The sequence below is a fragment of the Myotis davidii genome, unplaced genomic scaffold, assembly GCF_000327345.1.
Source record: "Myotis davidii unplaced genomic scaffold, ASM32734v1 scaffold44, whole genome shotgun sequence".
Taxonomy (NCBI): domain Eukaryota; kingdom Metazoa; phylum Chordata; class Mammalia; order Chiroptera; family Vespertilionidae; genus Myotis; species Myotis davidii.
Genome location: NW_006299705.1, coordinates 542,976 through 562,437, shown reverse-complemented (window position 1 = coordinate 562,437; position 19,462 = coordinate 542,976). Strand labels below are relative to the sequence as shown.

At 38.4% G+C, this 19,462-nt stretch overlaps 1 protein-coding gene across 1 annotated transcript; it reads right to left on the bottom strand.

The window, feature by feature from the left end:
• Positions 1-18,439: 18,439 nt before the first annotated feature.
• LOC102752728 (histone H2B subacrosomal variant-like) lies at positions 18,440-18,820 on the bottom strand. The gene has a single exon (XM_006775560.1). It carries the CDS (start codon positions 18,818-18,820, stop codon positions 18,440-18,442), a length of 381 nt encoding a protein of 126 aa, XP_006775623.1.
• Positions 18,821-19,462: the final 642 nt, after the last annotated feature.

The following is a 19,462-nucleotide window of genomic DNA, read 5'->3' as shown; positions in this document are numbered from 1 at the left end:
GCCAGGCATTTTTCTAAGCGCTTTACATACAATTACCTCACTTAATCTTCACAGCGTCTATATGAAGTAGGTACTGTTATTATCCCCATTTTACAGATGAGGAAACTGAGGGACACCAAGGTTAAATAAATTGCTTAAGATCACATAGTTGGCTAATGGCAGAGCTGAGATTTGAAGCTCCTGGGTCTGGATTCATAATTACTGCATCATGCTGCTTCAAGGGAAGAAAAAAAATTATACAATTAGGCTTGTAGTAGCATCACTCATAACATAAAAAGTTGGGGTGGAGGGAATTACATGTTCTACAAAGGGAATGATTAAATATAGTACATTTATTCAATAAATAATTATTCAACCAGAGTTGTTCAGAACTTTTGTCTTCCCAGGGTGCAATGATATGGGCCACTAACTTCACAAAAGTCTTACTTGTCCTTTTGCAAGCCTTCTCTCCTTTTGAGCCACTTGTAAGGATCAGAGCACCCTGTTCCAATTGGGCACGTCATTATTTTCTGCTGCGGCAGTCTAGATACATATATTTTGTCATTAAGTGGAGTGAGTAGAGCTGGAGTGAAAGTTCTTTAGTAAAATTACTACCTTTCCTGGATACTTTAGCCACATTTAATGAACTCATACATTTCTCTGACCTCATATTCTCACTGTTATTATCTTACCCAAGGACAGCTGTTTCTTATCAAAAGTATGTTAATATAGTTTTCAACATATTTCTTATTTTAAATAGTTGTTAAGATCTAAGTAGAGTTTTATGTTGTAAATGTCAGGAACAGAATTTCAAAATATTAAAAAGCAATATTGCCCGGGCGGCGTGGCTCAGTGGTTGAGCTGTGTCAACCTATGAACCAGGAGGTCAAGGTTTGATTCCTGGTCAGGACACATGCCCAGGTTGTGGGTTCGGTCCCAGTGTGGGGCATGCAGGAGGCAGCCGATCAGTGATTCTCTCTCATCATTGATAGTTCTATCTATCTCTCCCTCTCCCTTCCTTTAATCAATGAAAAAATATATTTAAAAAAAAGAAATATTTATTTATGCATAAACAAGTTGAAATAAGAAAAACAAATTATATATTTTAGCATGATTCTTCATATATCCTTTTATTTTTATTTTTTTACAAGAAGACTTTTTACTTCTTTCCACAGTCTATGAAAATTTATTGAATTTAATGTCTAAAAAAGAGATCCTCCCCTATGTATCACACATGACTGATGGATACACTTACAAGTCAAAGTTTCATGGTTAAGTCAGAATTATGAACCATTTCCAATGAACTACCAATAACTCCCTCCTTTTCTATCACTCAAGAAAGCATACTGGATTGCAAAGAGTGAGTGATATTATTTTTCTTTTTATATATTCTTTTATTAATTACAAAAATATATTCCAATTTATTAGATGTCTACTATGTGCCAGGAACATAGGCTAAGCGCTCTGCATAATTTATTGCTTTTAATCATCTCAGTAGCCATGTAAAGTAGGTATTATTTATTATTACCATTTCACAGATGAGAGTACAGAAGCTTGGAGAAGTTGAGTAAATTGCCTCAGGTCACACAATTCATAAATGGAGGAGTCAGGACTTAAACTCAGATTTGTCTGAATCCAGAGATCAAGCTACTAATCATACTGATACTATCTTTTCCAAAAATACATTTAGAATTACTTTCTCTAATGTTTAGTTCTATGATGAAGTTCTAACTCTGCAGTTACAAATAACATTATGACTAATTGTCTTGGAAATGAAGAGAGTATCTTAAAACTAGAAAGGGATTACACTATTGGCTAAGAGAAAAGGTCAAGTTATGAAGTTCTTTGAAAAAAGTCTTGTTCTGTTGATGAAATAAGGAAGAAAAACCAAGTAAGGAGTGTAAAAGTGGAATTTGGAAAACCCTCGCCACAAATTTACATATGTTTTATAAATATACTAGTGGCCTGGTTCACGAAATTCATGCATGGGGGAGGGGGTGTTCCTCAGCCCCACCTGCACCCTCTCCAATCTGGGACCCCTCGAAGGATGTTCTACTAAAGACTTTGCCATTAACTCAAAGGCTGGCATTTGTTCTGGAATGGCAAATTTAACATTTCTTGATACCGTGAGTAGCTTCCACTATTTCTCTTAATTTTTTTGTCCTTTCTAATATTATTTTTAAACTTAAGAATAAAAAATTTTTTGTGAAAAAACAAAAGAAACAAAACTCACTTTGTTTTTTGTCTATACTCAGGTGTCAAGGACTGCTAGGTTGTTGATTGTATGGCCCCTTTCTTGTCTCTGCTTGATTGGGGAACACAGAAATCCCTTCAAAATCCCATATACAGACTGACTGTAGTAGCCTCTCATTCTTGTATGTTATGGGTTTGTCTGTGTCTCCTCTTCCTCCTAGAACAGCTTCCATTTCCTTTAAGAAGCACCATCATTTTAACTTTTGCACTTTTTGTGGTAAATGGCAAAATAATTTTTTTCACTTAAAATAATAATGTCATATTTGAAATGTCCAAATCTTTAATACTATCATTAGAGGAACTCTAAAAATACCAGGAGACAAAATACCAAATAATGAATAGTCAGCTTCTTTTATTATATTTATACTAGAGGCCTGGCACACGAAATTCGTGCATGGGTACAGTCCCTAGGCCTGGCCTGAGATCAGGACCATCTTCCCTGGCTGCCAGCAGCCGACCCTGCCCCCTGCCTCCACCCACCCCCGGTTCCCCATTCCCCATCGGACGATCGGGGCTTGCAGGCTGGGGGCAGCCCCTGCATGGAGCATCTGCCTCTTGGTGGTCAGTGTGCATCATAGCAACTGGTCGTTCTGCTGTCTTGCTGTCTGGTTGATTTGCATATTATGCTTTTATATATATAGATTTTTTTAAATATTGATTTCAGAAAGGAAGGGAGAGGGAGAGAGAGACAGAAACATCAATGATGAGAGAGAATCATTGATCGGCTGCCCCTTGCACACACACACCCCTCACCCCACTGGAGATTGAGCCCACAACCTGGGGCATGCATCCTGACCAGGAATGGAACCTTAACCTCCTGTTTCATAGGTTGACGCTCAACCACTGAACCACACCAGCCTGACAGCTTCTTTAATTGATATTTCAGCTATCAATCAGCTGATGTAATTGATATGCTAAGGCCTCAAAAAAATTCTAATTCAAGATAGTCTCCTCTATTGGCTAAAGGTAATAGAGTTGCTGGAATAAGCGTGTTGCACCAATGGATGATGATATGAGCAGAAAATATCAGTACTTTATGATTAGTTAAATGACTAGTAAAAATGTGCTGAGTATTTTTCATTAACAATAAGTAGTTACTGTATATGATAAGATCAGATTTAAAGGTGATTATATAGTGTAAAGATGTATAGTGTAAGATCTGAAGATGTTTCAACTTATTTAGTTAAGGCACATAATTGTTCTGAGGCAACAAAGCTAAGCTTTGGCTACTGACTGAAAGGATTAGCTTTAATAAGCTATAGGTCTTAACTGTGTGCCATGTTCATGAATTAAGATCTTTCCAACATGGCCTAACTTTCTCATGTTTGCACACACAAAAAGAAAAGTTTATATAATTCAGGAAGACTTTTAAGAGCTCTGTTCTAATCAACCTGCCTACATCCATGGAATCTTAGGAAAAGACTGCTTTTTGCTTAGCAAAGTTAACAAGTAACCACAAGAACCAGTTTTAAATCCATTCAATTGATAAAGAATAACTGGCCCCAGAAAGCCCCTCATGAAAGTCAGCCAACTGGGGCAGACTCACTCCAATTTACACACCTCTGAGTACCAGCTAACCAACAACAGTTTCACCTGAGTAACCATGGATTACAAATGTGCCAACCTATTTACACCCCTGAAAATTTGTCCACTCCTGGCACTCCATGCTTCCCCCAAAGACCCTATATTAGCTCAATGGTTTGTTCTGCTTGGAGAGCTGTGTCTGACTAGCATAGTCTTCCCATCCTGCTGGGAGCCAGTCCATCCTTGCTGTTTCAAGGGACCTGGAATATATGGCATACTGTTCTTAATATGTTTGCTCACCTTCTTGGCACTATGTGTTTTAACCAAGGTCACCTCTCTGAGAAAGGTTGTTTCCCCAGGTAGGGATTTTCCCCTGAAGTTAGGGAGGGAATAAAACCCCTTAACTAAGTGCCAGGTTGGTAATTAATCACTTTAACTACAAACAATCATGCTTAAGCTACATAATCTTTACTCCCTGGAACGGAGATAAGAAACGCCCTAACCTTTGGAATAGAGATTGATAGGATTGGAATCAACTGCTATACATACAAATGTAACAAGACAACAGGACACAGAACCTAGACACAGAACCTTGGCCAAAGAACTCTAGGGAGAGAACATGGCTACAGAACCTGGCTGGAGAACCTGGAGAACGTGGCTGGAGAACCTAGCAAGAGAACATGGACACAGAACTTGGCTGAAGATTGTGGCTAGAGATCCTGGCTAGGCTGCTGATCAACTGAACGCTGTCTCCGTATCATTCCTTCTTCGCCGACTCCGTCCACACCTTTGGGGACCCCTGGACCTGCTGGGGTTGGACCCCAGCACCATCCCACCCCCACACTCCCCCACTATAGTAAGCAGTAAATTCAGCTATGTCACTGAGTGGTAGTTTAATCATCCTTTGACAAACTCCTCTAATTATTTTATTATTTTTTCACCTCTTCTTGTTTAATAGTGTTAATAGTGATTGTAATTATGATAATGATAGTTTTAATCTCCATTTACCATACTATGCACTGTGCTAAGGGCTTTAAATGCATTATCTCAATAATTGAGGACTGTCAGTAATATATGGCTACCAGGACTTTTTAGATTTTTAGGTAGCACTCAGACCTGAAGAAGTTATTAGCCCTGGCTTAACAGTGTGCTAGTTATTTGCTTGTTTGCTTTCAAATCCACGTCTCGCCCTTTTCCTGATCCACTCAGTATCACAGTGGGGCTGACTCCTACAGACTGTTTGTAGGCTCTACGGTCAGCTGGCTTCCAGCTCATTTCTGCTAGTGCAAATTAGTAGTGAAAGATGAAAGGCAGGCAGGGAGGGAGAAGGCAGGTATCTTTCCCCTTCCTGCTTCTGGGGATGGCTCTGGCCATAGTTACGTTTCCTTCCCTTATTCCAGCCCCTTTGAACACGCCTTCCTTCTTGGTGGTCATCACTTTTATTATCCTGTTTGAAATACCTAGAGCACTTTCTGATTTCCTGGACCCTTACTGATACATTCATGAAGAACCAGTGGTAGAAATTGTACCAGACAGACTTGAGAGACTTGAGATGTAGTCCCAAGCCTGCTTCTAAATCACTTGTGAACTGGAAACAATCACAGTTTGGTGCCTCAGTTTTGCTGTCTACTTAATGGGATTGTAAGATCTTTAAGGTTTTCCCTCTCCCCCCAACTAGAACCTTCTATAACACTGGGCTTGGAAGAATTGGTTGAACATTTCTAAGAGGTATCAGTTTTCCCTTCTCCCATGTAACAGTGTTAAGAAAATGCTTTAAAGTCCTTGATTACATTACATAAAGGCTTGTATATAGCTGTTCTCTTAACCCGATGAAACAGGAAAACACCCTTTTCTATCATCGGAGCAAGCTACATAATTTGAGGGGCTCAGTGCAAAATGCAAGTGCACGGCCCTTGTTGAAAATGCAGGAAAAAAGTGCCATTAAAAATATTGCAAACAAAATTTTTCCTTTAAAATATTTTGTCACTTATAAAATATAACTGAGGTAATAGCGATGTGAGTAATAATATAACTTACAAAGTGCAAAAAATATTTTGGTGTCATCATTTTATATGATACAGTACTTATTAATGTGATATCTTGATTAATCATAATTTCATGGCTTGCTTTTCTGAAAATTTATTTACTAGACCATTAAAATAAATATATAATTTTAGCAATCATATTTTCAATTGATACAATTGAGACAATAGTTGCTCTTGGAAAATGAAAGATTGCACATAATTTTTTATAATTTTAAATTGTGACCAGAATCATTCTGCTGATGCAATTGTTATGAAGCAGTTAAAAGTACTTTATAGGCTGTGACAACATTTGGGATACATTTCTGATAAGTTGTTCTGAACTAAAAATTTTAGTACACATAGAGCTGATGGTTCTCATGGAACATTCTTCATACAGATCAGTTTTGTGTAAGTCAGAATTTAATTTTAAATGTAAATTTATACAATGGCATTTTAATGCTTTCTCTGACATTTCCTGTAACTCCTGTAAGTGTCATATGGAAATAGTGTAATTTTCTGTAAATTTCATGATCTTTAAATTTACGTTTTATTTCTAAGTCTGTGGATATGTGCTTTGCAATGTTGAAGCAGTTTTCAAAACCTGAGTTTCTAAACTCTTTAAGGGATTATGCGCACTCCCTGACACGCTTTTTGCAGTGTCCATGTGTACACTTTTACTTTGTAATAACTCCCTGACAGCCTTTACTCCCCGTGTCCTGGCACTTTCTGTGCTGGCCTGGCCAGGGTTAGTATTTATGCAGATGCCACAGTCAGGCTCCAGGTTCTGATGGGCACCCACCGTGGGTCCCAGTGGTGCCACCCACAGAAGCCCTCCTTTCTCTCATGGTGGTGGCCACTGCTGCAGTGGCTGCTGCTTTTGCACTGCTGTTGCCATCACTGCTGCCATTGTGGGCCTAGGTCAGTGATGACGAACCTTTTGAGCCCGGCATGTCAGCATTTTGAAAAAACCTAACTTAACTCTGGCGCCGTGTCACATATAGAAATCTTTTGATATTTGCAACCATAGTAACACAAAGATTTATATTTTTGATATTTATTTTATATATTTAAATGCCATTTAACAAAGAAAAATCAACTAAAAAAATGATTTCGCGTGTCACCTCTGACACGCGTGTTATAGGTTCGCCATCACTGGCCTAGGTCCTTGCCCAGCAGCTGTGGCCAGGTAGATATCATACTTTTGTATGCCTAAGACCTTGAAAAAAAAGAGAAAATACTGGAGAAAAGGAGCTAGGGTTGTTTATTTTCCTTATAAAATTATGTAAGAAATGTTTACAGCCTCAAATGTGAGGGGCCTTGGTAGTTGAGACTTGTTTACACTGGTAAGTCTAACATCAAGGGGACCAGACACAGGGCTACAGAGGCCATGAAAAACCTTACATAGTTAGGGGACCCAGGGGAATAAGCATAATTGTTTCCAAGACATTCCAACAACATAATTAGCATTATAGGTGACAGAATATTCCAGAAGTGACAATACATGAATGTGTTTGGAGCAAAATCTATCCAAAGGTGCATTTTGGATAAAAAGTAGAGATGAATGTGTTGTGTTGACCTAAATGTGTATTTACTCAGGCTATAATGACCTTTATCTAGAAATACCCGACCACCTTTGAAGAAATGTGAGTATAGCATGAGTTCCTTCTCATAGACACAGACAATGGTATGGTGATTACCAAAGAGAAATGGGGGTTGGGGGGTGTCACAGTTTAATCAACAGGGTAAAGGGGATAAATTCTATCGAAGGTCACTTGACTTTGGGTGGTGATCACACAATAAATATGTAGATGATGTATTATAGAATTGTACACTTGAAACCTATACATTTTATTAACCAATGTCACTTATTAAATTAATAATTTAACAAGTTAAAAAAAGATGAGAAGAAGTGAAAAGAGACAGATTTTCTAAAAAATATAAAATATCGTGGCAAATAAGTTCCAGGATGGAAAAAAGGTCAAAGGACCATGGATACCCAGTCGAAGAAAAGTTGGTTTTGAGTTAGGGATATCATGCATGTTTCAGTCCAGCTCTAAAGCTCTATGGTTTCTTGTTTCATTAGATGGCTCTTGGGTAAAAATTCAATAGATGGAGAGGCAAGGAAAAAGGGCAATCCCAGAAAGAAAGGGACAGGTGACCAGTGAGAGTGTAGGTGTATCTGTGGGACTCGTTTGTTCATGGCTTTTCTCATGTGAATCAGTTTTAAAATCAGGACTTGGACTTGGACCAAAACAACTTAACATGTTTAGAAATGTTTAATGATTTGGCAGAATCAAACAGTATGTTCACCGTAGAACATTTTGAAGCAAAGAGAACGTATTTTCCCTCCTAGAATTGCAGTATCTCTAGTTGCTAACAATTATTTATTTTTGGAAAAACAGGTCCTGTCTGTGAAAAAGGAAAAAGGAAAAAAAGAGCCCCCTTTAAAGATTCTGTTACTTCGCAAAAATCTCAGTTGCTCCTTTCATAGCCCTAAAATTGTAACTGTTGGGTGAGATGGGGAAAAATGGTTCTCAGTTGTTTTAAAAGGCTAAAGGGCACCATCCATCATAGTTCTGCCTTTACTTTTGCTGTGTGACCTGTCAGGTTTGGAAGGGAATGAAATGTGTTCTTGGATTCTTTGGTAGGAGAAAGATATTACTGCATTTCATTGCACTTAAGATGCCATAGACTGTAAGATGTACAGTTATTTTTTGTGTGCTATGAAGAAAGGAAAAAAAGCCCCTATTGATTAAACTGTGACACAATATAAGATTCATTCCATTTTCAGAGATGTTAAAAGTGAAAATGAATGTGTATTTTAGAAATGAATATATATGACTTTGTTGTATATATCAAGTTCTGTTCCTGATTTGACAAACATTATGTCAATTAATTCTTACAAAAACCTAGTGACATTTGCAGATGAGGAAAGTGTAGCTAAAGACACTGACTAAGCCGGCATGACTCAGTGGTGGAGGCTGTGGTTCAATTCCCGTCAGGGTATATGCCTGGGTTGTGGGTTCGATCCCCAGTTGGGGGTGTGCAGGAGGCCAGTGATTTTCTGTCATCATAGATGTTTCTGTTCCTCTCTCCCTCTCCCTTCCTCTCTGAAATCAATAAAAATATATTTAAAAAATATCAAAGAACTAGTAAGGGGAACAAGTTTCTCATACCTTCTTCTTCTCAAACTTCTGGATCTTAATCTGTGACTCTCCAGTCAAGCTGTGTCTTGACAAATTGTGACACTTGAGCATTTGCAGCAGGTGGCCTGTTTTCAGCTTGGGCACTTTTCATTTATGGAAACCCTTACAGGGCCTTCATGGTGAGGCAAAGCCTCAACCTGCGCTAACTCACATGGGCTGGGCCATGAGGCCCATTGAGACTTGCCTGGGAAGGGAGAAAGGAAGAGCGCAGTTGGCCAGGAGCTAAAAAAGTTAGCTATTGACCAACAGGTATCAGCCATAAGCTGAAGCAAGTAATTCAGAACTGACATAGTAAAAAATTCTGCGCTGGTGGTCTCAGTGCTGAGACAGAACCAGGAGGGCCTGGAGAAAGAAGACCCTCCCATTCATCACCTGACACTGGGCCAACAGGAATCATGGGGCAGCTGGTTAGGTGGAGCACATATGTTGCACACAAAGTAGAGCAATAATCCAGCAAGAGCACCCGGCAGGGGAGCTGAGGATCTGTGGAACATGTCATCATTCCTCAGGCGTTTTACTGCTAGTGCTTATACAAATCAATAATAATAAGGGTATTGAGTGCTTACATTGTGACAGTGAGTTAGGTGCTTTACACGGCTTATCTCATTCAGTACTTGCTATCCCTGTTTTTCAGATGAGGGAACTGAGACTCGAAAAAGTTACATGACTTGCCTCAAGTCCCACTGCTAGGCATTCTCAGAGTCAGGATTTGAACTCCCATGGTCTGTCCTAGAAGCCATACACATAGGAATAGAATGTATTCATTTTATTTCTCCATTTGTTCACTTAAAAAAAAACAAAAACAACCTGTGAGTTCCTTTAAGATACTATCTTCCAATGGACACAAGACACTGGGGGGTAGGGGAGGCCAGGGGGAAGGTCAAAGGGGGGAAAAAAAGGAGACATTTGTAATACTCTTTGTAATACCTTAAGCAATAAAACAAAATTAAAAAAAAAAGATACTATCTGTTTTTGCCCTGCCCGTGTGGCTCAGTGCTTGAGCGTTGACCTATGAACCAGGAGGTCAGGGTTCGATTCTGGTCAAGGGCACATGCCCAGGTTGTGGGCTCAATTCCCAGTAGGAGGCATGCAGTAGGCAACCGATCAATGATTCCTCTCATCATTGATGTTTCTAGCTCTCTCTCTCTCTTTTCTTCTCTGAAATCAATAAAAATATATTTTAAAAAAAGATGCAATCTGTTTTTTATCTCTGTGTTCCTATCTTTTAGCATAGTGGTGGGTACAAAATAAATGTTTGGCAAATTTTTATGAAAAGGATGATTGAATGACAGAGCCTAAGGAACAAAAATTTAAGAAAACACACTGAAGATCTTACAGTTTATGAATGAATGAAATAATCTGCTCAGCTCTGCTCTTGGCACACAATCACGCACTAAATGTCAGCTCTTATTATCATTATTGGAAATAAAAACACATTTAAAAGAACAGTTATCTTTGCATAGGAATTCATCATATACCTTAATTTTTTTCAAAATTCCTTTACTTTGCAAATTTCTTATACAATTTTATTTATTTTTTTATTTTACTTTTTAAAATTAATCCTCACCCAAGGATATGTTTTTATTGATTTTTAGAGAGAGAGGAAGGGAGAGAGAAAGGGAGCGGGATAGAGAGAAATATTGCTGTGAGAGAGAAACATTGATCTATTGCTTCCTGTATGTGCCCCAGTGAGGGACTGAACCTGCAGCCTGGGTATGTGCCCTGACTGGGAATTGAACATGTGGCCCTTCAGTGCACGGGATGATGTTTCAAGCAACTGAGCTACAGTGGCCAGGGTTATGTAACTTTAGAAAGAGGTAAACATTTAGTTTCTATGCAGTATTTTGAATATGTGGGAGTTAAATATGAATTTTGAAAGCTTTCCCTTGAAATAGGAGAGTTGTTTGCTTGAAAAATGAATATAGTTAAGTAGAAAAGAGAGCTGCTTGCTACAAGTTCAGGTTAAGCAACCTGCAGTACAACAATGTGGAAATACAGATGACATTTAATATAAAAGAGTTTCTTATCAGATGCTTCCAGCCACCACAGCCCGAGGACAAAAGCCAACCACCAGATTAGAGGAATATTGTGATTTTAGTATACTAATATAAAACTCAAGTTTTCTTATTGTTGGCTTCATAGTCAACCTAGTCCCATTATTCTCGTTACAAAAGTATCTAAAATTTTTGTAAATAGAATATTGTGCTGTGGTGCCAGTTTATTTATGGCATCAGAATATCCTGATGTGGATATCTGCTTCCAACCGCTTCCCCCCTCCCCCCCGCCTCCAGGAACTCAAACTAACTCATTAACTATTGGCAGTGAATTTGAGAGCTAGGTACTGAGTCCCCACCTTTTAGGAGCTTACAATTTAGACCAAGAAACAGATATATGAAACATGAACTACAGCACAAAGCCATGCACAATGACAACTCACAATCTCATCTTTTGAGATCCTCCAAAACTTGGGTAGTTATCTCTAGTACTGCTTATTTTTCTGTGTTCATTGAAACATCTTGATTTGCTTCTAACATTGCAGTTAGTCCTCTGGGTTTCAATAAGATATTTTTAATGTGTTCATGTGTTTATTTTGCTTTGGGAAATGCACCATTCAGATTATTTTTAATAATAGCATTTTAATCATAGTCTCTTTTTCTAAAATCAAATTACTGTTATATCGCCCCCCCCACCCCTACTTTCTCCAGTCAGATAATTGAATGTAATGATGTTGTTTATCCACAGATACTGTGTAAATTAATATGTGGCTTGCTTTTTGAAATTATTTCAACAGGCTTTGTGGCCTATCAAGCTACCTAGATGCTACTATAATGGGTGTTTTGGACTTAGACTTCAATATTTCTGAACATTATTATCTGTGAGTGGGAACAAAAATGTGCCAATTTGAAAAGTTCCAGAAATTTGCTTTAGTTGACCAAAGGTGGAAGATAAAGCCTGATGTGGGGGCAGTTTCTTTATTTTGGGAGGATAACTGTGGTGAGTTGTCTTGTTCATGTGGATATACATTAAGTATATGAGTTACATATTGCTGCTTAAAAAATTATCCCCAATTTTGCAACAACACTAATTTATCATTTTATGACATTTTTGAAGGTCAGGAATTCAGGCACAGCTGAGCTGGGTGGCTCTGGCTTGGAGTCTCGTGAGTTTGCAGATAAGATGTTGCCAGGCTGCTGTCTTCAGAGGGCCTGCCTGGGGCTGGAAGATCCATTTCCACGGTGGCTCACTCCTATGGCTGGCAAGTTGATGCTGGCTCTTGGCAGGAGACCTGACTTCCTCATTGCTTGACTGTTTGGACTCCTTTGATGTCCTCCTGTCCGGGTGGCTAATCTCCCCAGAGTGAGTAACCCAAGAAGAAATGAGGAAGTGGCAGTGTTTTTTACTACATAGCCTTAAAAGTTACACACTGTCCCTTCCACTGAATTCTACTGGCCACCCAGACCGACACTGATACATTGTGGGAGGGTCTACACAGAGGCATGAACACCAGAGAAGAGACTGACTACCACATTAAATAGTACTTTTTTTCTTTTCTTTTCTTGAAAGCCTTTTAACTATGGAGTAACTCAAATACAACTCTATCTGGGATAAGGGATGTTTTAAAATTAAAAAATATATATATTTTTATTGACTTCAGAGAGAAAGGGAGAGGGAGAGAGAGATAGAAACATCAATGATGAGTGAGAATCATTAATCGGCTGTCTTCTGCACACCCCATACTGGGGATCAAACCCGCAACTCAGGCATGTGCCCTGACCTGGATATGGTGACCTCCTGGTTGATGCTCAACCACTGAGCCAGCCACTGGGCGGTAAGGGATGTTTTAATAATAATATTTTAAAAGGCTGACTTCGTTGGGGATCAGCATGCAACTCTATAGAAATTAATTTGATGTCAAGTGATTTTTCTGGCTCCTCTGCTTGGAGAAACCACAAGAGGAAGTGAGGACCAAAAACTGAGATGCCCATGGAAGGGACTTCTGAAGGTAGGGTTAAACCTTAGGTTCTTTTCAGTTAAGGCCTTAGTAACTGAAAGTTTCCTTAACTCACTTTTCTGACAAAGTTCCCGCAGAAGTTTCTGTGATTCTTTCAAGGGGATCTGGCTTCACATGTGCCCATGACCAGCCTATCGAGAGCAATCATCACAGGACACTGCTTTTTTCTCCCTCTTCCCACCAGCTTTGAGGAGCCCTCCCTACAGCCTCCACTTTGGGATTCTGGTCCCAGGGTAGAGTGGGAAACCAGCCCTTTCTCCAACTCTCATGTGCCACGTCATTGCCAGGGCCCTGAAGCTGCAGAGCCTGTGCCCAGACCATTGCTAAGTCTTTCATTGAAAACAGATTTTTGCCTCTGAATAACTCTCCACGAAGAATGCATCCAGACAAGCAGCTGTGTTATTTTTTAGGACTCTTTTTGAATATAACTGACTAACCTTCCATCTTGACTTGTACTATACTATTTTTTTGAAAAAAATTTTTTTGTTAATCCTCACCCAAGGACATTTTTCCATTGACTTTTAGAAAGAGGAATAAAACTAAAAAAAAAAAAAAGACCGTACCCTTTTATGTAATGATGTTTACTTTGAATTTATATTAGTTCACACAAACACTCCATCCATGCTTTTGTTCTGGCCCTCCGGTCCAGTTTAAGAACCCATTGTGGCCCTCGAGTCAAAAAGTTTGCCCACCCCTGCTCTATCCACTGAGCCAAACTGGCCAGGGCTATACTATACTATACTATTTATAGGCAGCTACTTTCTCCCATATATTTATTTACATAGGCTCTTGGTTTCTCTCCACACTGCCAAATGTCTTCCAAAACCATCAGCTGTCAGAGCCAAGGAAATCTGCCAACACATGATGTGTGACATAGCACAAGGTTGTGATAAAGACTGATCTCAAGTATTAAAAATTCAAGCTGTCCTCTTCTGCCTAAGCTTTAGATAAGTGCTCATCATCGGCCCCCAGGTCATTTGACATTTGCCAGATCCTCGGCACGTGGAGCACTCTTGTGCATTGTGGTGCCCACTGAGGGCACTGTTTACAACAGTCTCTTGCACACTCTCTAGAATGTTTTATGCGGAAGTGGTACACAAACTGAGCCTCATGTCTTGACTCTATCCATGAAGCCTCGTGAGTCAGAGCTGGGCATTCCTAGTTGGCTGTTTCTCGGGTACTGTACACATTGCACATGTCTCCTGGTGATTCTGCCTCCTAAGTATCTTTCACATCCATCCATCTCCTCATTTCCACCGGGAATGACTTGGTTCAGGCCTTCATCAGGTCTTTCCTGGATCACTCTAACATATAAACTGGTGTCTTTCTGTTTTAATCCATCCTCGTTTCTGCTGCTGGAATAATCTTTCTAAATACAAATGAAATCACAGCTTTCTCCTGCTTAAAGTCCCACTGTGGACCTCTCCATAGGTACTAGGATCAAATTCAAGTTATAAGGCGGCCCACATATTTTTGCCTACCTCTCTGAAATCATTTCCACCCTTCCTCTTCCTGAGCTTGTTGGCAGCCATTCAACTTGGAATTATTTTATATTTATATTGCTTACTGTCCTATGACTTTTGCAAATATTATTTCTCCTATCTACATTTCCTTCAAGACATCGATCAGGCACCATCTCCTGTAAGACACCATTCCCTTCTGGGTTAGATGTTCCACCATGTATTCTACATTTCTCTCTCCATAGGAGATCCAGCATGCACGGCACTTTAAGTTACGGGCTCTGGGGCCAGAGTGTGTAAGTTCAGTCACATTTCTTTTATTGTGACGTTGTGACCTCTCGCAAGTTTCTTAGCCTTTTGTGACTGACTGTAAAATGATAATAGTGCTTTTCTCATGTGTTGTCTTGGGCTTTATATTAAATTGACATCAATGGAACACTTAGAATAATGCCTATTTTGGAGCCTAGACCCAGTGTATGTCAGCTGTTTCCAATGATTTATTTTCAGTTTTTGTTCCATAAGATTCTAAGCTTTTAAAAGGATAGAACTTGTCTTTGTTTTCTCAGCATCTATCACAAAGAAGGCATTTCTGTGAATGCATAAATGAACCATAAGTACCATATGTGTTATATACTTAATGGTACTTTCCTATTACCCAGTACTTTCTGACGCATTCAGTCCATACAAGAACAAGCTAACAGTGTACATAGAAAGTCTTTAAAAAGTTATAGCAAGTGATAGCATGTATTTATGCGACATTACATGATTCATTTCCAAAACAAGGTTTCTAAACTTAGAGAATAATCTAAGTTTGTTAGAATTTTATTAGTTGGGTGATTTATATTACACAATCAGCACTATTCTTTCTTGTTGGTGTGAAACATCTTTTATGTTACTTTATACCTCTATCTTCAAATTATCACAGAATCCCAGTTGGTCATGTTGTTGGCTTAGTTGGAAATTTTCTTTTTTTTTTTTCGTTTTAACCATTTTTAAGTGTAAGGTCAGTGGCATTAAATACATTCACAGTGTCGTGCAACCGAAATCCATTTCCAGAACTCTCTTCATCTTGAAAATCCGAAACTCTGTACCCATTAAACAATATCTCTTTGCTCCCCAGCCCCTGGCAACCACCATTCTACGTTCTGTCGCTAGGGATTTGACTATTCTAAAGGAAATTTTCTTAAGTTTTCTTTGAATCTCTCCTATATTTGTATTTTAAGTAGTGTTTCAAAATCACATCATTTGTCCACTAGACTAATAACAGGCAAGCTCTTGCCATCTGTATTAATACAGCTCTGAGAAAGGGTTGCTAAATGGCATGAGATTTCATTTTATAGCAACATCTGGTAAATATACAAGACACTTATCATCCTCCATTTCTAGATAAATATATCTTTATTTAATAAGCATACAATCATTTTCAGACTAACTGCATTTCTTAGCAGTCAATAATCTTCTGGATGTCTACATTAGAATTAGATTTGACTATGAATGATAGAAACCTAAAATAACAATAACTGGCTTAAACAAGTTAGAAATATATTACTCTCTTATGCAAGCATAGGTAGTCTTGGGCTGGATTGAAGTTCAATCATCAGAAACCAAAGCTGTTTCATTTTTCTGCTCTATTATCCTTAATATGCAGAGAGGGGGGAAATGTCTAGTTATTGTTTATGGAGTTTTAGTTTGAGAAGATGAGAAAGTTCTAGAGATCGATGGTGGTGATGGTTGCATAACATTGTGAATGTACTTCATGTGATTGAACTGTATACTTAAAATGGTTAAAATGGTAAGTTTTATGTTATATATATATATTTTCTACACTAATATGCCGAAATTATCATAGATGTGGGTATTTTTACACACATGCATTTATATAATCAGACTTGAGTTTTTATTTCCAAGAATCTAGTCTTATTTTGAAATTCTATTAAAATATTTCAAAACATACACAAAAGAGACTAACATATGAAGAGCCCTCTGGAGTTCCCTTCACCCAACTTCAATACCTCAATTTATAATAAAACGTTTTTTGTTAATGTTCCAGAGTTTGGAAACTTTCCTGTAAAAAGCCAGATAGTAAACATGTTAGACTTTGTGGGCCACATTAGGCTTGTTGAATGTCCTTGTGTTCGTTTTCTTTTAAAATATCCCTGTGAGATTGTAAAAAACACTTCTTAGCTTGTGGGGCTACAGAACAAAAGGGCTGCTTCTAGATTTGGCCTAGGGGCCAAATGTGCTGATCCCTGGGCCTAACTGAAATGGGGAGGCTTCAAGTCTGATTAAATAAATGCATGTGTATAAAAACACCCACCTAAAAACCTTCTTAACCGTGTTTTATTGTGGTATTTCATGTAAGTGGATTCCAATAGGTCTGTTTGTCAGGTCTATTTCTTGAAACTCTGAGAAGGAGGGGTTTAGAAGGGAGCAACCCCAGGAAAACTAGAGGGTAGGCCCTAAGTGAGACATCTAGAATAGTCTCAGATCCAATCCTAGTATATACATACAAGAAACACCCTTTTTTAAAAAAAAAAAATACTTTTATTGATTTTAGAGAGATGGAGAAGAATAGAGAGATAGAAACAACCATGAGAGGGAAACGTTGATTGGCTGCCTCCTGCAAGCTTCCTACTGGGGATCAAGCTGTAACCCAGGCACGTGTCCTGACTGAGAATTGAACCGTCACCTCCTGGTTCATGGACAGACACACAACTGCTGAGCAACACTGCCCAGGGAAACCCCCCTTTCTTGAGGAAACTTAAGTGATATGTTCCTTATAAACAGAAGAGTCTAAATTACTCATCTACTACAAATGTAAATAGCTACAAACACTTTGGAAGACAGTCTGGTAATGTCTTGTAAAATTGAATATGGGCATATTAATGATCCAGCAAGCCTACCATTAGCTCTTTTACCTAGAGAATTTTTTTGTACATTTGTACCAGAAAATACATGTCTAAGAATGTTCACAGCATGTAATGTGTGTCCGCAGTGGGCTGTGTTAACCAGCTCAAACCCCAGCTCTGTTGCTTACACAGGTGTGTGACCTCAGACGAATCACTTATTTCTCTTTGCCCATTTTCATATGTAAGGTTGTTACAGGGATTAAATAAATTAATTTATGTAAAATGCTGGGTACATAGCAAATGCTTAGCTTTTGTTACAACTCATTATTATAGCAGCATTGTTCATAATAGCAAAAAGATTGAAAACAACCCAAACTCCACCAACAGAGGATGGATAAATAAGCTGTGGTATGTTCACATTACAAAATACTACATAATATCACAGTGAAAAGTATGAACTAGAGCTATATAATCTTAGAAATAATGTTGATGAAAAGGCAGGCGCAGAATAACATGCGTAGTATGGCTTTGCTGTTACAAAATAAGCAAAATTAAACCTATAATGTAGAGACATATATGTAGGTAGCAAAAGTATAATGAAAATCAAAGGAATGGGAGAGAAATATACATGGATATGAACTGAGCTTGTTGAAATTCAGAAAATAAGAATTAAAACAAAAGGGGAATAGTTAACGTGCTCTATAACTTCATTAAGGAACCGAATTGTTTGAATGCAGTTTGATGAAAATTTACCAATACTGGTATACTTCTGATTAAAATATTTATCTTCATAAATTCAAAGTCAGTGTGCCTTGGGGGTCAAATTAGCTGGACAGAATCATCCTTTTCATAGTTAACAATACCTTAACAATAGGACAAGCATTGAATTTACACAAGATCTACACATTCATAGGAAAAACAAGAGTTCCGGTGGGGAGCAGTGTCAGGAAAACCTAAATAGTCAAATTGTTAAAAGGTAAAGCAGCAAGAGAGTAATTGTTTTCTAGAGAGAAGAGAAATAGGGAAAATGCCAGGAACTATGAAATACAACTATGTTCTAAAAAAAAAAAGAGTGAATTCAATATTGAAGTGATCCTTTGGGTAAGTTTGATTGACTTTCCCCAAGATTTAATTAAGCTGGTAAATTGTTTTTGGAGTGGACATATCTTTGGACAGCTTCACTTCCAAAAGTCACTGCATACTTAGCTCGTTTCCCAGGAAACAGCATATACATTGCCTTCTGGATATCTTCATGGGTGAGGGTACAACGATTTCTGAAACACATCAAGTTGTTGGCTTGCGTAGAAATGCGCTCAAAGATGTCGTTGATCACGGAGTTCATGATGTCCACGGTGCCAGATGATATGCTTCTCTGGGGATCCACTTCCTTTAGGACCCTCCGGATGTAGAGTGAGTAATTTCGGTTAAAGTCAGTGCAGGAATGTGATTTCTTTCGGGAGCTTGGGTTTCGATGTCCTCGGGAGCACTTAGTCTTTTTGGTGGATCTGGCCATTGTAGATGTTGTTCTCCTTAACAGTTATGAGCGGAGAGGAGAAGGGTCCAAAGTGAGGGGAGCGCTCACATTTATACTGCCAACTCACAATCAGACTGGGGGCTTCTCTTTGATTGGAGGTTACTCTTCCTATGTCACAATCACCTAGCAAGGGCACTGATTGGTTGGTCAGGGGAAATCTTGTTCTTGGCCCCTCTAAAGCTTTCCTAAGAAGACGTCGTGGTAGAAAAGAGTACTCGTGTTTCCTATTTTATGTCTTAGCAATTTGCAAGCACAATATACAATATTTTCAGAATTGAACAAACCTCATCAAACTGGGAGGTTGGTGGTGGGAAAATACAAGGAAAAGTGCCATTAGCCTGGGGGAATCTCTGTTTATAAAAGTATTCATAAATTCATTTTATAAGCAAATTAAATAAATCTCAAAATGATTACTTTATAATAAAAGTAAATATGTATAGCTAAACTGCTTTTTAAAATTGTGACTGTTATTTAAAAAATGAATTCCAATTTTTTTCTGGATCCCAACTCCTTAGGAACAACTATATATAACTGCAGAATAAAACAAAAACTCCCCTATGTTGCTGTTTAAATTATGATACATGGACTATGTTCATTAACTTTTTATAATGCTATTAATAT